General features: G+C 47.9%; 1 protein-coding gene and 1 non-coding gene across 14 annotated transcripts in view; one reads left to right on the top strand and one right to left on the bottom strand.

Annotated features, from left to right (window-relative positions):
- Window positions 1-12,904, top strand: part of Farp2 (FERM, ARH/RhoGEF and pleckstrin domain protein 2) — a 91,616-nt gene that overhangs the window by 37,738 nt on the left and 40,974 nt on the right. For 10 of the 13 annotated variants that reach the window (XR_006847830.2, XM_046426766.2, XM_046426762.2 and 7 more), the window contains 5 exons: window positions 2,705-2,830; window positions 3,714-3,756; window positions 5,258-5,336; window positions 7,547-7,644; window positions 10,110-10,224. Coding sequence is in view for 12 of the 13 variants with exons in the window: in XM_046426766.2 (XP_046282722.1) it covers window positions 2,705-2,830; window positions 3,714-3,756; window positions 5,258-5,336; window positions 7,547-7,644; window positions 10,110-10,224 (461 nt within the window). In the remaining variant the exon portion in view is untranslated. Of the gene's footprint in view, window positions 1-2,616; window positions 2,831-3,713; window positions 3,757-5,257; window positions 5,337-7,546; window positions 7,645-10,109; window positions 10,225-12,904 lie in introns of all 13 variants that reach the window. The other 3 variants (XM_046426756.2, XM_046426761.2, XM_058573454.1) reach the window with 2 other exon arrangements.
- Trnav-gac (transfer RNA valine (anticodon GAC)) lies at window positions 4,101-4,173 on the bottom strand. Its single transcript has one exon. It is a non-coding gene; the product is annotated as a tRNA-Val (tRNA).

Raw genomic sequence — 12,904 nt, 5'->3', positions numbered from 1 at the left:
TCCAGAATGTTCCCTACAGAACATTTTAGCGCCTCACTTTTGCTGAGGCTAGCTTTGAACTCATGATTCTCCTGCCTCAGCCTCCCGAGCTGCTAGGATTTCAGGTGTGCGCCACCGCCCCCGGCATAACACGTGTTTCTTTGTATGCATTGTTTTGCACCTGTGAGGTACTTGCTAGAGCATGAGTCATGGGATGAGGGTGTGTTTGACTTTGGCTCCCTTCACCAGCCCCATGTGAGCACACCTGTTTCCCACCCTTCAGGTTTTGCCAATATGATAGACCAAAAAAAGTACCTCAGTGTAACCTTGATCTGTGGGTCTCTGATTATGCTCTTGGAGCCTCCACGCTTCTGTTTTCACCACTCCCTGTGTGTACCTGAAGGCTGTCGGTGAGCAGCCACAGCAGACACAGCCAGCCAAGCTCCAGCTCCCAGGACCTCCCAAGGACCTCCCAAGGTCAGCCGTCAGGGCGCTTTGTACATTGCAGTTAAGGTGAGATCTTCACTCAGGATTCTTGCATTTCCATGTTTTTTGAAGAAATTAGCCCTTTGTCTGAAGCATGAGCTGTCGGTGTTTTTCTTATCTTTAATTTCTGTACGGATTTGTTTGTTTGTGGAGTTAGGGATGGAACCCAGAGCCTGTGCATGCAAGGCAAGCACTCTGCCAGCTGAGCCGTATCCCCAGCCCTAAAAAAATGCTGAGCTGTCCAATCTCTCCTGGGAGGAGTTGGTTTCCGCCATGATTTCTTCTTGGCCAGCCAACCCTGGAGGCTTGGTGCTCAATCTGAAAGGGCTGCTGCGGCTGCATCTCCTGAGCTAGGAGCACTGATGTACCCCTCTGAGATGCCCACCGCATCAGAGTGGCATCAACCCAGAAGAATCTCGGGTCCCTGGGAGCCTGAAGTAGGAGGACAGCAAGTTCTTGGCCAGTCTCTCAATTTGTGAAACCCTGTCTCAAAACAGAAAGGACTAAGGGTGCAGCTAGTGGTAGAGCACCCTGGGTTCAATCCCCAGTACCAAAAATAAAATTAGATTTAACATATTTGTAAGGTCACTAGCTCATCTCCCACTGTCCATTTTGAGGAGGTTTTCACTGTTACAATTCTTTGTAACAAGGAATTGCAGGTTTTCATTCCTCCTAAGAAGTCTCCTCTTAGGAGCATGAGCACTGGCTAACAGGATCTGGGGTTAAACTTCAGGGAGCAATGGACATCTGCCTTTTCCTCACTGGCATGGGACTCTTGGGTTCTTTATTTGTTTGTTTGTTTTTTGGTTTTGTCTCATGACAGGGTCTCCCTGAGTTGCCCAGCCTGGCCTTAGAACTCAGGATACTCCTGCCTCAGCCTCCAGAGTAGCTGAGGTCACAGGCAGGCACCACCACATCCATCTGGCATATTATTTTGTAAAAATGATGTGTCCCTCCTCATTCAGAGATGACAGACTTGAAGAAACAAGAGGCCCCTGGCCTCCCACCTCTGTTCAGTGCTATAATGGTGGTTACTTTAAAGATTTAGTGTATAGCCATCACAGTTATTTCTACTGTGTGTGTGTGTGTTTGTGTGTGTGTGTGTGTGTCAAAACTGTCCTGTTACCTGCACCCCATGGGAATGCAGACTGGGATTTTCTTCCCGGCCAGCCTGTGTGGAGGACTGTGCTCCATGATCCCCAGAGAGCTCCGTGTTCTTCTGGGCTTGCACCCTTTTCCAGTATGGTTGGGCTAGCACTTATTCCACCAGCCCTTTGCTGAATTTGTCCTATGGAATTAGCTCTGTGCAGTTTATGAGAATATCTGTAGGGAACATTCTGGAAGTGGAGTTGCTGGGGCAAAGGTAAATGAACACTTGAAATTCTGAAAAGTATTTTCACGTTCCCCCGCCCCAGGTCGTGTTAACTTACACCCCCAGCTCTGTGTGGGGCTGTTTTCTCACAGGCACATGAAGTCTCCCTGTTGTAGTTGATCCTGTTGTCAGAGGGGTTTAATACCTTTTTAAATGCCTAACAACTGTTGTGTTTCTTCACCCGATTGCCAAGAGTAAAACAGGACCATCTTGTCTTTTTAGTGTGATTGTAGATCATAGCTTTGTTAGACATCTTCCTTTTCAGGAGCTCTGGGTAGGCAGACTGCTGGTCTTCCTGTTGGGCTATGCTTAGGAAGACTTCACCTATTTATGATTTATGATCCCCAGGAGTATAGAAACAGTCTACTCTGTTTTATTTTAGTCTTTAGTCGTTGCAGTTTGTTTTTGTGAATAGTATAAAGTAGGACATCACTTTATTTTTCTTCTGGAGAGCTGACATGCCCCACCTTGTTTTTGAACAGTTCACGTTCTTCTCCATAATGTGAAATGCTGTCAAATAGTAAATTATTCACTGGGAGCCTATGTAAACAGAGACTGTGGAGCTCCACTTTTGAGCAGATGTCAAAATTATTTGGTGAAATGTTTACTGAAACTAGAAATCATTATATGCCAGAGAAATACAACTAAAAACACAGTAAGAATGTAAAATGGAAGGACTTTTGAGCTGTACATTTATTATTTTGCTATCAGTGGATAAACACAGATGCCTCAGCAGACTCGTGTGCTCTGTGGTGTGTGTAAATCTTGCTCATACACAGGTGAAGTGCAGCAGGGCCACCTGCGCCTCGTGTGAGAGCTGTAGCCTTGTGCCAGTTTTCCAGACCGTCCCTGTCCCCTGGCCCTCAGGCTCTTCTCGCCTCTCCGCAGCCCAAGTGTGCCGGCCAGCTCTTGCTGATGCAGGTGTGGAAGCGCTTGAACCTGATCGAGTGCGACTACTTCGGGTTGGAGTTTCAGAACGTCCAGTCCCACTGGGTATGTGCTTTTGATTTGCTTTTGGAAACAGGCTGTAACTGTGTTATAGGATGTTTATGACGTACTCAGTGCGTAGAGCCTGTGGAACCTTCTGTAAGGATGAAGGCAAGCTGTTTGATTATTGGAACATTATTTTTATCAGCGCTGTGCTATTAAAGTGCTTTATCTTTAGACATAAAGAGCATGTCCGTCTTTAACGAACCTGAATTCACACCTCCCTAAACCCACTCTGCTTACAGCACTGTGTGCCAAGTTACACAACAGCCTCGGATGCATCTGCCTAGTAAACATTTTGAAAGTGAATTTTGAGCAAATTGAACTGGTTCTGCCTTGTTTTACTTAAGAGACAAAACCTTAAACAGTGTGATCCCCCAGTGTTCTTAGATGTGACTGTCATAAAGAGACCCACATCAGCCTCTCCGTTCAGGAAGCATGTTGTCGGCTTAGCTCTGGGTCTGGCCCTCAGCTGTCCCTGCACAGCTGGGTTTGCCCGAGGGTCTCTGCTCTGGTGCCACAGAGGGGCCTGTCTCATGCGGTGGCCCTCTCGGGGGTTATGGTCTGAGAATGCGATGTGGTGTTGACCACATCCCCGAGGTGATTGCTGGTGCCTGTCCTGTGCACAGTGACTGAGTGCTGGGCTCAGGAGAGATGACTAGTGTGACAGCAGTTTAGTGTCCCCCCGCTCTTGAAGCAGGCATTGCTGAGCTTCCCATGGTTTGTCGAGATTCGGTTTCTATAAAAAGGGAGTAGAGTCAAAATATCTGTGTTATAAAAATTTCTCTTAATCATAAGTATTTTTGTATTTTATAGCAAGATACAAAATACACTTATTAAATAGGAAGATCATTAATCGAGTTTTTCTCTTTTGTTAAATTCTCTTTAGATCTGGCTTGAACCTATGAAACCCATCATTAGGCAAGTACGAAGTAAGTCCTTTGTGTAACTCTCTTAACTGTGGTCACCAGATGCCTGTTGTAGAATGCCGAGGCTGTAGGTGTGTCCACACACTTGTGTCACTCCACGGCAGATGAGCTTAGAAGCTGTTTGCTCTTGATTACAGCTGTAGAGGAGAGGTGGGTGGGATGACACATCTGTCTCAGGTGGTCCTGGGTGACCACCTCACATTGGAAGTTATAGGATATATTGTTTGGTATCTTAAATTTTGGCTAATATGTAAAACAGTAAGCATGCACTTTGTACACAGGCTGTGAAAATGCACTATGGTGCCTCTCTTAGGTAGCTTGCTTGCTGGCTTGCTTGCTTACTTATTTTGGTGTGCTGGGGATTGAACCCAGGACTTCTTGCAGGTCAGGCAAGAGCTCTACCACTGAGCCACATCCCCAGCCCATAGGTAGCATTTTGATAAAATGTTAATACTGTTCCATAATGATAAACGTAATTGTAATTGTGAGCATAATTGTTTTTGTTAGTTTCCTTATTAAATTTAAATATGAAGGCATACAGTAGTAGTCCTCAGTTCTTATATATATCATATACGATAAAGTCTCTAATTTTCTGAATCACCATAACTATTTTTTTCTAGTACAAAGTTGAAGACAAGAGGATGTGTGAAAGTAACTTTGTCCTGCACAGATGCGCGAAGGCTGTTTAGGTTCCCTAGTGTCTTAGCAAATGGCTCCTCCTCATTATATTGTGTGCATGTGCAAACATACAACTGTACATCCAACCACATGTGCAGCTAGCTACAACACACCAGTAGGCACATGTGGAGGAGAAATCTGGTGTGTGCAGTCACAGACAGTGCCCGAGACTTGGCGACAGTGGTCGGTGACGGCCGCCGGGTGAAAGAGCAGCTGCTCTTGTGGTGGAAATCGCATGCTGTTTTACTATTAAATTTCTGTGGCACAAAGGCATTCAGTTCAGCTATATCTTATGCCTTTTCCTTACAAAAATCAGTTCTAGTTCAGTATAGTAAGTGGTAGTAACATTTTCTTTCATTAATACATATAAGGATTTCAAAAAAATTTTTTTACTACTGCATTAAAATGGTATTAACACTTGAACTTCATCATTTTTATCCTAAAATGTAAACAGGGATTTAAAAAAATTTTTTTAATGATGTTGGGGATTGAACATGGGCCTTATGCATGCTAGGCAAGTGCTCTACCACTGAGCAACACTCCTACCCAGGAATATATTCCACAATTTAATGGGCAGTTTCAAAGGATTTATAAAATAATCTCTGCTTAGGGAAATAAAAGATTTGAAATTTCTCTTCAGTATGTGTGATTGGTGCTTAGGATTCATACTCGTGCACAGGAAATGTTTTAATACCATCCTACCAGAGGAGAAAACGCTTAACAGCCCAGCCCATTTTAAAGCACTCACCCAATTACACAGTAATATAGGGAAAGAGAATTAATACAAAAATCAGCTTTTGTGGAATCTAAAAGTTTCTTTTTATAGGACCAAAGAATGCAGTGCTTCGCCTAGCTGTGAAATTCTTCCCACCTGATCCTGGTCAGTTGCAAGAAGAATATACAAGGTGAAGAGCTCACTCTGCACTGGAGCTGCGGCCCATGGGGTCCTGTATTTATCTCTCTACCATGAATGATCAAGAATGGATGAGTTAGTGCACACATAACAACAGAAAATGAAGAGTGGTTAAAGCAGCGCTGTGACAGTGACTCACGCACAGACCTGGATGTACAGCAGGCTTAGAAGGAAGGTCACAGGGGGAACTTGAGAACGGAGGCTGGAAGGCTGTGTCAGGGCAGCGTGGTGCCGGCACCCCCCCCCCCCAGGAGCAGGCCTGGCATGAACCAGAGCCCCCGTGGGCTAGGGAGCAGCTCAGTCTGCGAGGCCTTGCAGATGCATGGAGCAGAGGCGTCAGGCCGTTTCTTTTGTGCTACTCCCTTTAATTCAAGGTTGCTTTTTTGCAGAAATGATTGAAAGACAGTGTGAATAGTAGTCATCTGGTCAGTAAGGAGATGGCAACTCCTTTCTTGTGCTTTTTTTTTTTTTTTCCCTCCTGTATGTTAAAAAAAAGAGAGAGCAGAAAGAGCAAGAAGTAAAGCAGGACCTAAAAGCCAGCTTGAAGCCCCAGGTCAGGTGCAGGTCACAGAGGACGGGGGCCTTGTCATAGCAGCAGCAGAGCGCCTCTCTGCCCTGAGTCCCGGCTGGACCCACAGCATCTCAGAAACTCTGAAAGGTTTCTTGAGGTCATGTTGACATCTGGGAATCGGGAACGGTCACAGCAAGGAGAGGGAGAGAGCTCTTGCCCTCCGCCTCTGTTTTGAGGTTAAGGAGACCCCACTGCAGGGCTACGGAGTGCCTCTGTGAGTGAACAGAGTGTAGCTGGCAGCCTGTTGAGTCTCTGGAGGGACTCGCTCTGAAATAGGTCTCCTAACAGTTGTTGGTAACAGGAAGTGCTCTCCAAGTTAGAACCCTGGCCTCAACCTTAGCAATCAGACCCGGGAGTCAGTTTGACCTTTGCTTCCCTTTGCCTCATTTTTAAGCAGTCAGTCCTTTTTTTTATTTATTAAAAAGTACATGGTTTTGACAAAAGAAAAACTTTTTCACATCACAGTATGTAGAATAAAAAGCAAAAGTTCTCTGTCCCTGCTCACAGACCCCACTCTCCAGGTAAGTGCCAGTGCTTGAGCAGGAGTCTTCCTGACGAGTGGCAAGACCCGGGGAAGTGCCTTCTCACACGGTCTTCGCGGCAGACAGGCAGCTGCGGCCGACCTTCCGCCTGAGCCCGCAGGCTGTGCCTGGATTCACTCAGTCATTCTCATATTCCAGTTTCTCTCTGACGAAATGCTGCAAACAGCTGTCATTTTTGAACTCCAAGAATATCACTCTAGAAAAAATTTTTTTTTTTTTAATTTTTTTTTTCTTTTCTTTTTTTAATTTTTTGATATTTATTTTTCAAGTATTGGCGGACACAACATCTTTGTTTGTATGTGGTGCTGAGGATCGAACCCGGGCCGCACGCATACCAGGCGAGCGTGCTACCACTTGAGCCACATCCCCAGCCCTCTAGAAAAATTTTGTAGGAGTGGAACTACTGAGTTTAAAAGGCAGCAAATCGTAAATTGCAAGAGAATGTAGTAAATTTTAATGGCTTGCACTATTTGCATTGCGAATTCCAGGGAGGGGAGGGAATTAGTGTGCACCATTGCATTTGCGCTCTGAGACCAGGACCTGGAACTTAACACATGCTGTCATTACCCAACAAGTGAATATGGAAATATTTTCCAACTGCTTTCTCTGTTCACATTATCATCAGTTGTATTTCACAGTGCCTGTTTCTCAGATTCTAGCTGAGACAGATATTATCAGTCTATTAAAGATTTTCCCAGTCATAGTTTTAAGCTGTGTCTTAATTGTATATTTCTGGTATTTCACCCAAGACTGAGTACAGTTTTATACCATGAGTTTGTGGACCTCCTAGCTGGAGGCACTGCTGCACACAGTGTGGTTGTGGGTCTGTGGTATGCCTGGAGGGGATGGTTCCTTTTTGCATGGCTTTGCCTGTGTGCTCTCTGAGCTGTGTTCAGTCTACTGAACCCATCTGTCATCTGACCTTTGGTTGGGGCCACCTGTTGCCATAAGGCCTTTTGTGACCTGCCTGTTTCATGGGGGCCCTGCATTTTGCTCCCTGCTGGTTACTGCTGCTTCTGGGGCCTCTTTGCTTTCCTGCCGACAGAGGACATTTGGAGCTGACCTCTCTGGTCTTGAATTCCCTTCTAGGTACTTGTTTGCCTTGCAACTCAAGAGAGACCTCCAGGAAGAGCGCTTGGCCTGCACTGCCACCACAGCGGCCCTGCTCACATCCCATCTCCTGCAGGGTCAGTGTCTCTGACTCCCCACTCCCCGGGAGCTGGTACCGGCTGGGTCTTAGGCACCACACTAAGGACGAGCCACAGTTAGTTGCTGGTGCACATGCATAATCACCTCAAAGAATGAAGTATTCACCTTGATTTTATTCTTTTTTTTCTTATTTGTTTGCAGTGCTGAGGAATTTGTGTTCACCATTGGCCTCCCCTGGGCTAGGCAAGCACTATACCACTGAGATATATCTTCAGGCCTTTTTTATTTTTTAATTTTCAGACAGATGCTAGCTAAATTGCCAAGGCTGGCCTCAGACACCTGCCTCAGCCTTCTGAGTCACATTCTTTTTTTTTTTTTTTTTTTTTTTAGTGGTAAATGGGCACAATATCTTTATTTATTCATTTATTTTTATGTGGTGCTAAGGATCAAACCAGTGCCTCACATGTGCCCAGGCAAGTGCTCTACCACTGAGCTACAGCCCCAGCCCATGAGTCTCATTCTCGGTGGCCAAGGGTCACCTTCTGTGAAGACATCCTAACAGATGTCTCCACCTCGAGGCTGGAGGCCAAACTCTGTACCCACAGTCCTTCTTGAGTCTCCTCTCACCTATGGCTTTGTGCATTTTAACAGTGTGCCTTCAGTCTAGATCTAGACCATCAACCAGATTCTCAGCACACCCAGAGAGGGGCCTCCTGGGAGCCAGCCACAGTCCTCTGGGAGGAGTGAAGCATTAATGGTGGAGGAGAAAGCAGGCCTTTCCACAGTGTCCCCTACCAGCAAGAGATAGGCAAGGTGTGTGAAGGGTGGTGGGTCCCTTAGCAGTGGGACCTGAGAAGCAGACATGTGCCACAAGGCCCCAGAGCCACCTGTCAGCTGGAGAGGGCATGCCCACACTGCTGCCCCCTGGAGCACCACGGCCTCACACGCATGTGTCTCTGAGCTGTGAGTGCAGGACGGTTGGCATGTGTGGCTGCAAGAACTGTGGGGTCAGTAAGTGCGGGGCTATCTGCAGTCCCCACCCTTCCTCAGGCACACATGCCCTGCTGGGGCTGTCCTGTACTGTGGACTCCACGACACACTCTCAAAGAGAATCTCAAACTGAGTCTGAGTTTTTCAGTGGGGCCAGAGACCCTGTTTGACAGGCAGCACTTGGGTGCTTCCTCCTGGCTGCTGGCTAGAAGCACTTGTAGAGGGCTCTGTGTGGTCTGGCTGGGCTGCCAGAGTCAGCAGTGGCCCACCGCAGTGTTCCCAGGGGTGCTGCCTTGTAGCAGGGTGCTCTGAACCAGGGCTGCTGCTGTAGAGACGGGCCTGCACTTAGGAGAGGCAGCTAGCTGACACTCTGGCCGCACTGTGCTGTGAGTCAGAATGTCCCCACTGGCATCGTGGATGGGCACAGTGTGGGTGGTTCACTCTCCATTGGCTCCAGGTGGGCAGTTGGTGCTGTGCTCGCAACCTTCCTGTGAATTCAGGATTGTTTTAGAACATTTCAGAAGCATGTATTGCTTGAAATGATTGAATGTAATACTGCATCCAAAGACATTTATGGGGGCTGGGGATGTGGCTCAAGTGGTAGCTCATTCGCGTGGCATGCGCGGGGCACTGGGTTCGATCCTCAGCACCATATAAAAATAAAATAAAGATGTTGTGTCCATGAAAACTAAAAAATAAATATTAAAAAAAACATTTATGGTCTTAAAGTAACATGAAATCACAGACATTATTTCTTAGGAAATTTGAGAAGCCCTTCAGGAAAAAGTGATTTAAAATACATCATCTTGAAACAAATAACATACATTAACCTGGTCACAATGGCCATGAGACAGTTTACTTATGAAGTGTGGTGTAAAAAATAGTGAGCACACAGACTCGGGGCTCATGATTAGCCTCTTTGAAACCCTTCACCAATCTTTGCTCTTTAGGAGTCAGGAAAAATTTCTTCCACCTGCCCTCTTAGTTGGACAACATAAAATATTTGGAAAACTAAGGTACAAATTTAGTTTTTTTTTAGGAATATATCATTTTGCCAGGCAAAATGGCACACGCCTGTGTTCCCAATGACTCAGAATGCCGAGATGGGAGAATGGCAAGTTGGAGGGCTGCCTCAGCAACTTAGCAAGACCTTGTCTCAAAATAAAAAAGACCTGGGGATGGGGCTGGGGCTCAGTGGCAGAGCACTTGCCTAGCATGTGTGAGGCACTGGTTCAATCCTCAGCACTGCATGTGAATAAATGAATAAAATAAAGGTCCATCAACAACTAAAATAAAATTTAAAAAAAAAAAAAGAACTGGGGATGTACCTCAGTGGTAAAGCATCTCTGGGTTCAATCCCCGATACCAGGGGGAAAAAAAACAGGAATATATTATTTTACTACAGACTTAGGGTGGGTTTTCTTACTGTTGGTTTGTGCATGTGCACGTACAAATGCTTGTCTGTTACTTTATTTCATAATCTGAACAACTGACTTCTATCGTCTCATCTCAGCGGAAATAGGAGATTACGATGAAACCCTGGATCGAGAACACCTCAAGGCCCACGAGTACTTGCCTAGCCAGGAGTGCTGCCTCGAGAAGATCCTGGACTTCCATCAGAGGCACATGTAAGTGCCTTGTCACTGCAGTTGCGGTTGCTGGCATGTAACCAGAAGGGGTCCTCGCAACCAGAAGGGGTCCTTGTTCAGGCTTCTGTGGGATTCTAAAGGAATGACACCTGTTGCTTCCCAGCCTCAGGACACATTGTGGCCCCAGGGTGGCTCTGCTGACACAGGTCACAGCTAGACTAGGTTCAGACACAGACCCTGCTCATTCAGGCTGAGGACCCCAGGGCTTGTATAGGAGGCTGGCAAGTAGAGCACTCTGTTGATAGGGACTTCTGCTTGCCTGGAGGGACCTGGCCAGGGGGTACTGCACCCAGGGCCAGGCGGGATCCTCATCCTGAAGCAACTTGTCACTTGTGGAGTGGGACAGAAGGAGCATTTGCGCACATTGCTGGTGGTAGTCGTGCTGAAAACCACTCTTTGACCTACTCCAACAGCTTCCTCTTGAGACAGGATGTAGGGCATGGAAGGTGCTGAGTGGGAAGGGCCCTGGGGGCTGAGAGCTCTGACTCTTAGTCATTGTGGGACGTGGCCTGAGGACCCTCCTGCCTTCTGGAAGACTCCTCCTGCCCTCAGGCGAATGTTGCACTGCAGCCTTGGTGACACTGCCCTGCGACCTGGCGGTGGCCTTCGCACTCCCTGTGCAGGGTCTGAGTGCCAGGCACGGCTGCAGTCCTCCCTGTCTCAGCACTGCTGGGTCAGTGTGAACAGCTCCCTTGGACTCGGGGACCCTGTGAGATGTTGTGGGTCACATGCCTGTGACCAGTCAGTGGGCGGGGAGTACCTTTTATATGCCTGGCATTACGGCAGGTTCCAGATCAGAGAAGCACCCCTTTGGGTGAGAATTTGAGTGCACAGCAAGCACAGCCCCAGTGTCCCTGAGCTCGGGTCGCAGGCAGAGCCTGCTTGGCAGTGGGAAGGCCCTCTGAAGGCATGCAGCAAAGGAGGTGGCAGTCAGGCACAGCCATAGCCTGGGAGAAAGGGTGGGGGAGGGACGGTTCCAGCTTCGACATAGTCAGCATGCCAGCTGATAGAGAAGGCACAGCCATTGCCATCAGAGAGAGTGCCATGGCAAGCAGGCCCCTGTGCCCAGTGCTTCACGTAGTCCATAAACACCCATGTGGTACATCCTGTCGTTGTCCCTTTGTCATGGGTGAGAGTTTGCAGAGCCCTGCCATAGGTATACTGTGCAGGCTGCCTGGGTGTCTTTCAGTGCTTGTAGCCCAGCGTCCACTTGCCTTCTCTGACGGCTCTGTTGCCCTGGGTGCCCCTTGGCTTTCCCCCAGCTGATGGCAGGGAAGGTGTAGCTACTGTGAGTGCCAGACCCTGAGGCCCTCATAGCAGAAGGCCCTCTCCAAGGGGAGGCCGTCACCCATGCAGGACTTATTCCTCCCTGCCGAAAAACACAGAGCAGGGTCTGGACACCTTGAGGAAGAGTGGATTGGGCACTGTTTAGCCCATCCCAGTGGACAGATGGGTTCAGGACGCTGGGGAGCGTGTTTCAGCATGCAGGCCCTGTGTACCTGTGCAGCCAGTGAGACCTGGAAGGGAGGAGAGCCGGGGACCCCCCACAGAGCACGAGCCCGGAGAGGTGGGTGACGCCGGAGGCACCCATAGGAAGCCCTCAAGCAGCCCAGGGCATGGAAGGCATGTTTCAGGCCATAGCACCTTGGGTAGAGGCTTACCCCATCCCAGAGAGGTCAGAGAGAAGTGCACCTGTGACCACTTCAGCCTCAGTGCACGCTCAGAGCAGGTCCTGGGTTTACTGCATCTAGGATGAGAAGCCTGCCCATGAAAGGGAGAGCTGTGTGTGTCCCTATGTGTGCAGGTATGCTCCTGTGTGTATGTGTATGCCTCTGTGTCCATGTGCGTGTGTACTTCTAGGTATGTGATCATACACACGTGTTCATGGTGTGTCTCTGTTCCTGGTATGCTCTGTGTTTATGTATATTCATGTTGCTGTGTATACACACACGTTCTTGCATGTTCACATGTGGGTTGTGTGCTGTGGTCATGTGCATATGCCTGTGTTTGTATATATGCATGTATGTGTTTGCACATGTGTGTGCCTTAAGATGTGTGGTGCTCCCTGCAGTGAGCTGGATCGCTCCACAAATCAGGGCCCTTGGCACTGCCTCTGGGTGCTCACTTTGTCTGCCGCAGCCATGACAGGTACGTTGCACATCCTTCGTTTTTTTAACTCTTTGTTTTAGTCAGCTTGGTGTGACTGAGGCAAAGAGACCTGAGAGGAGCAATAGAGAGGAGGAAAAGTTCATTTTGGCCCTCAGTCTCAGAAGTTTAGTCCATGATCAGCCAACTGCATACTTCTGGGCCCTTGAGAGGCAGAAGAACGTCATGGCAGAGCGACGCAGCTTGTGTCGGGACAACAGAGGAGAGAGTGAGAGTTCTGCTCATAGGGACAAAGGATAAGCCCCCAAAGGCACAGCCCCAGTCACCTGCTTCCTCCAGCTACCCCTACCTGCCTGTAGTTACAGCTCTGTTGATCCATATCAGTGGATTGATCCACTGATTAGATTACTCCTCTCATAATCTAATCATTTCACCTCTGAAAATTCTTGCATTGTCTCACACGTGAGATTTTGGGGGGGTACCTCATATTTAAACAATAACATTCCGCCTTGCCCCCCCAGAAGTCATGCCCATCTCACAGTGTAAAACATTT

The sequence above is a fragment of the Marmota monax genome, unplaced genomic scaffold (genome assembly GCF_021218885.2).
Source record: "Marmota monax isolate L192 unplaced genomic scaffold, Marmota_monax_Labrador192_F-V1.1 WCK01_AAM20220418_F8-fsc00298, whole genome shotgun sequence".
Lineage (NCBI taxonomy): Eukaryota > Metazoa > Chordata > Mammalia > Rodentia > Sciuridae > Marmota > Marmota monax.
This window is presented reverse-complemented; position numbering and strand designations above follow the sequence as displayed.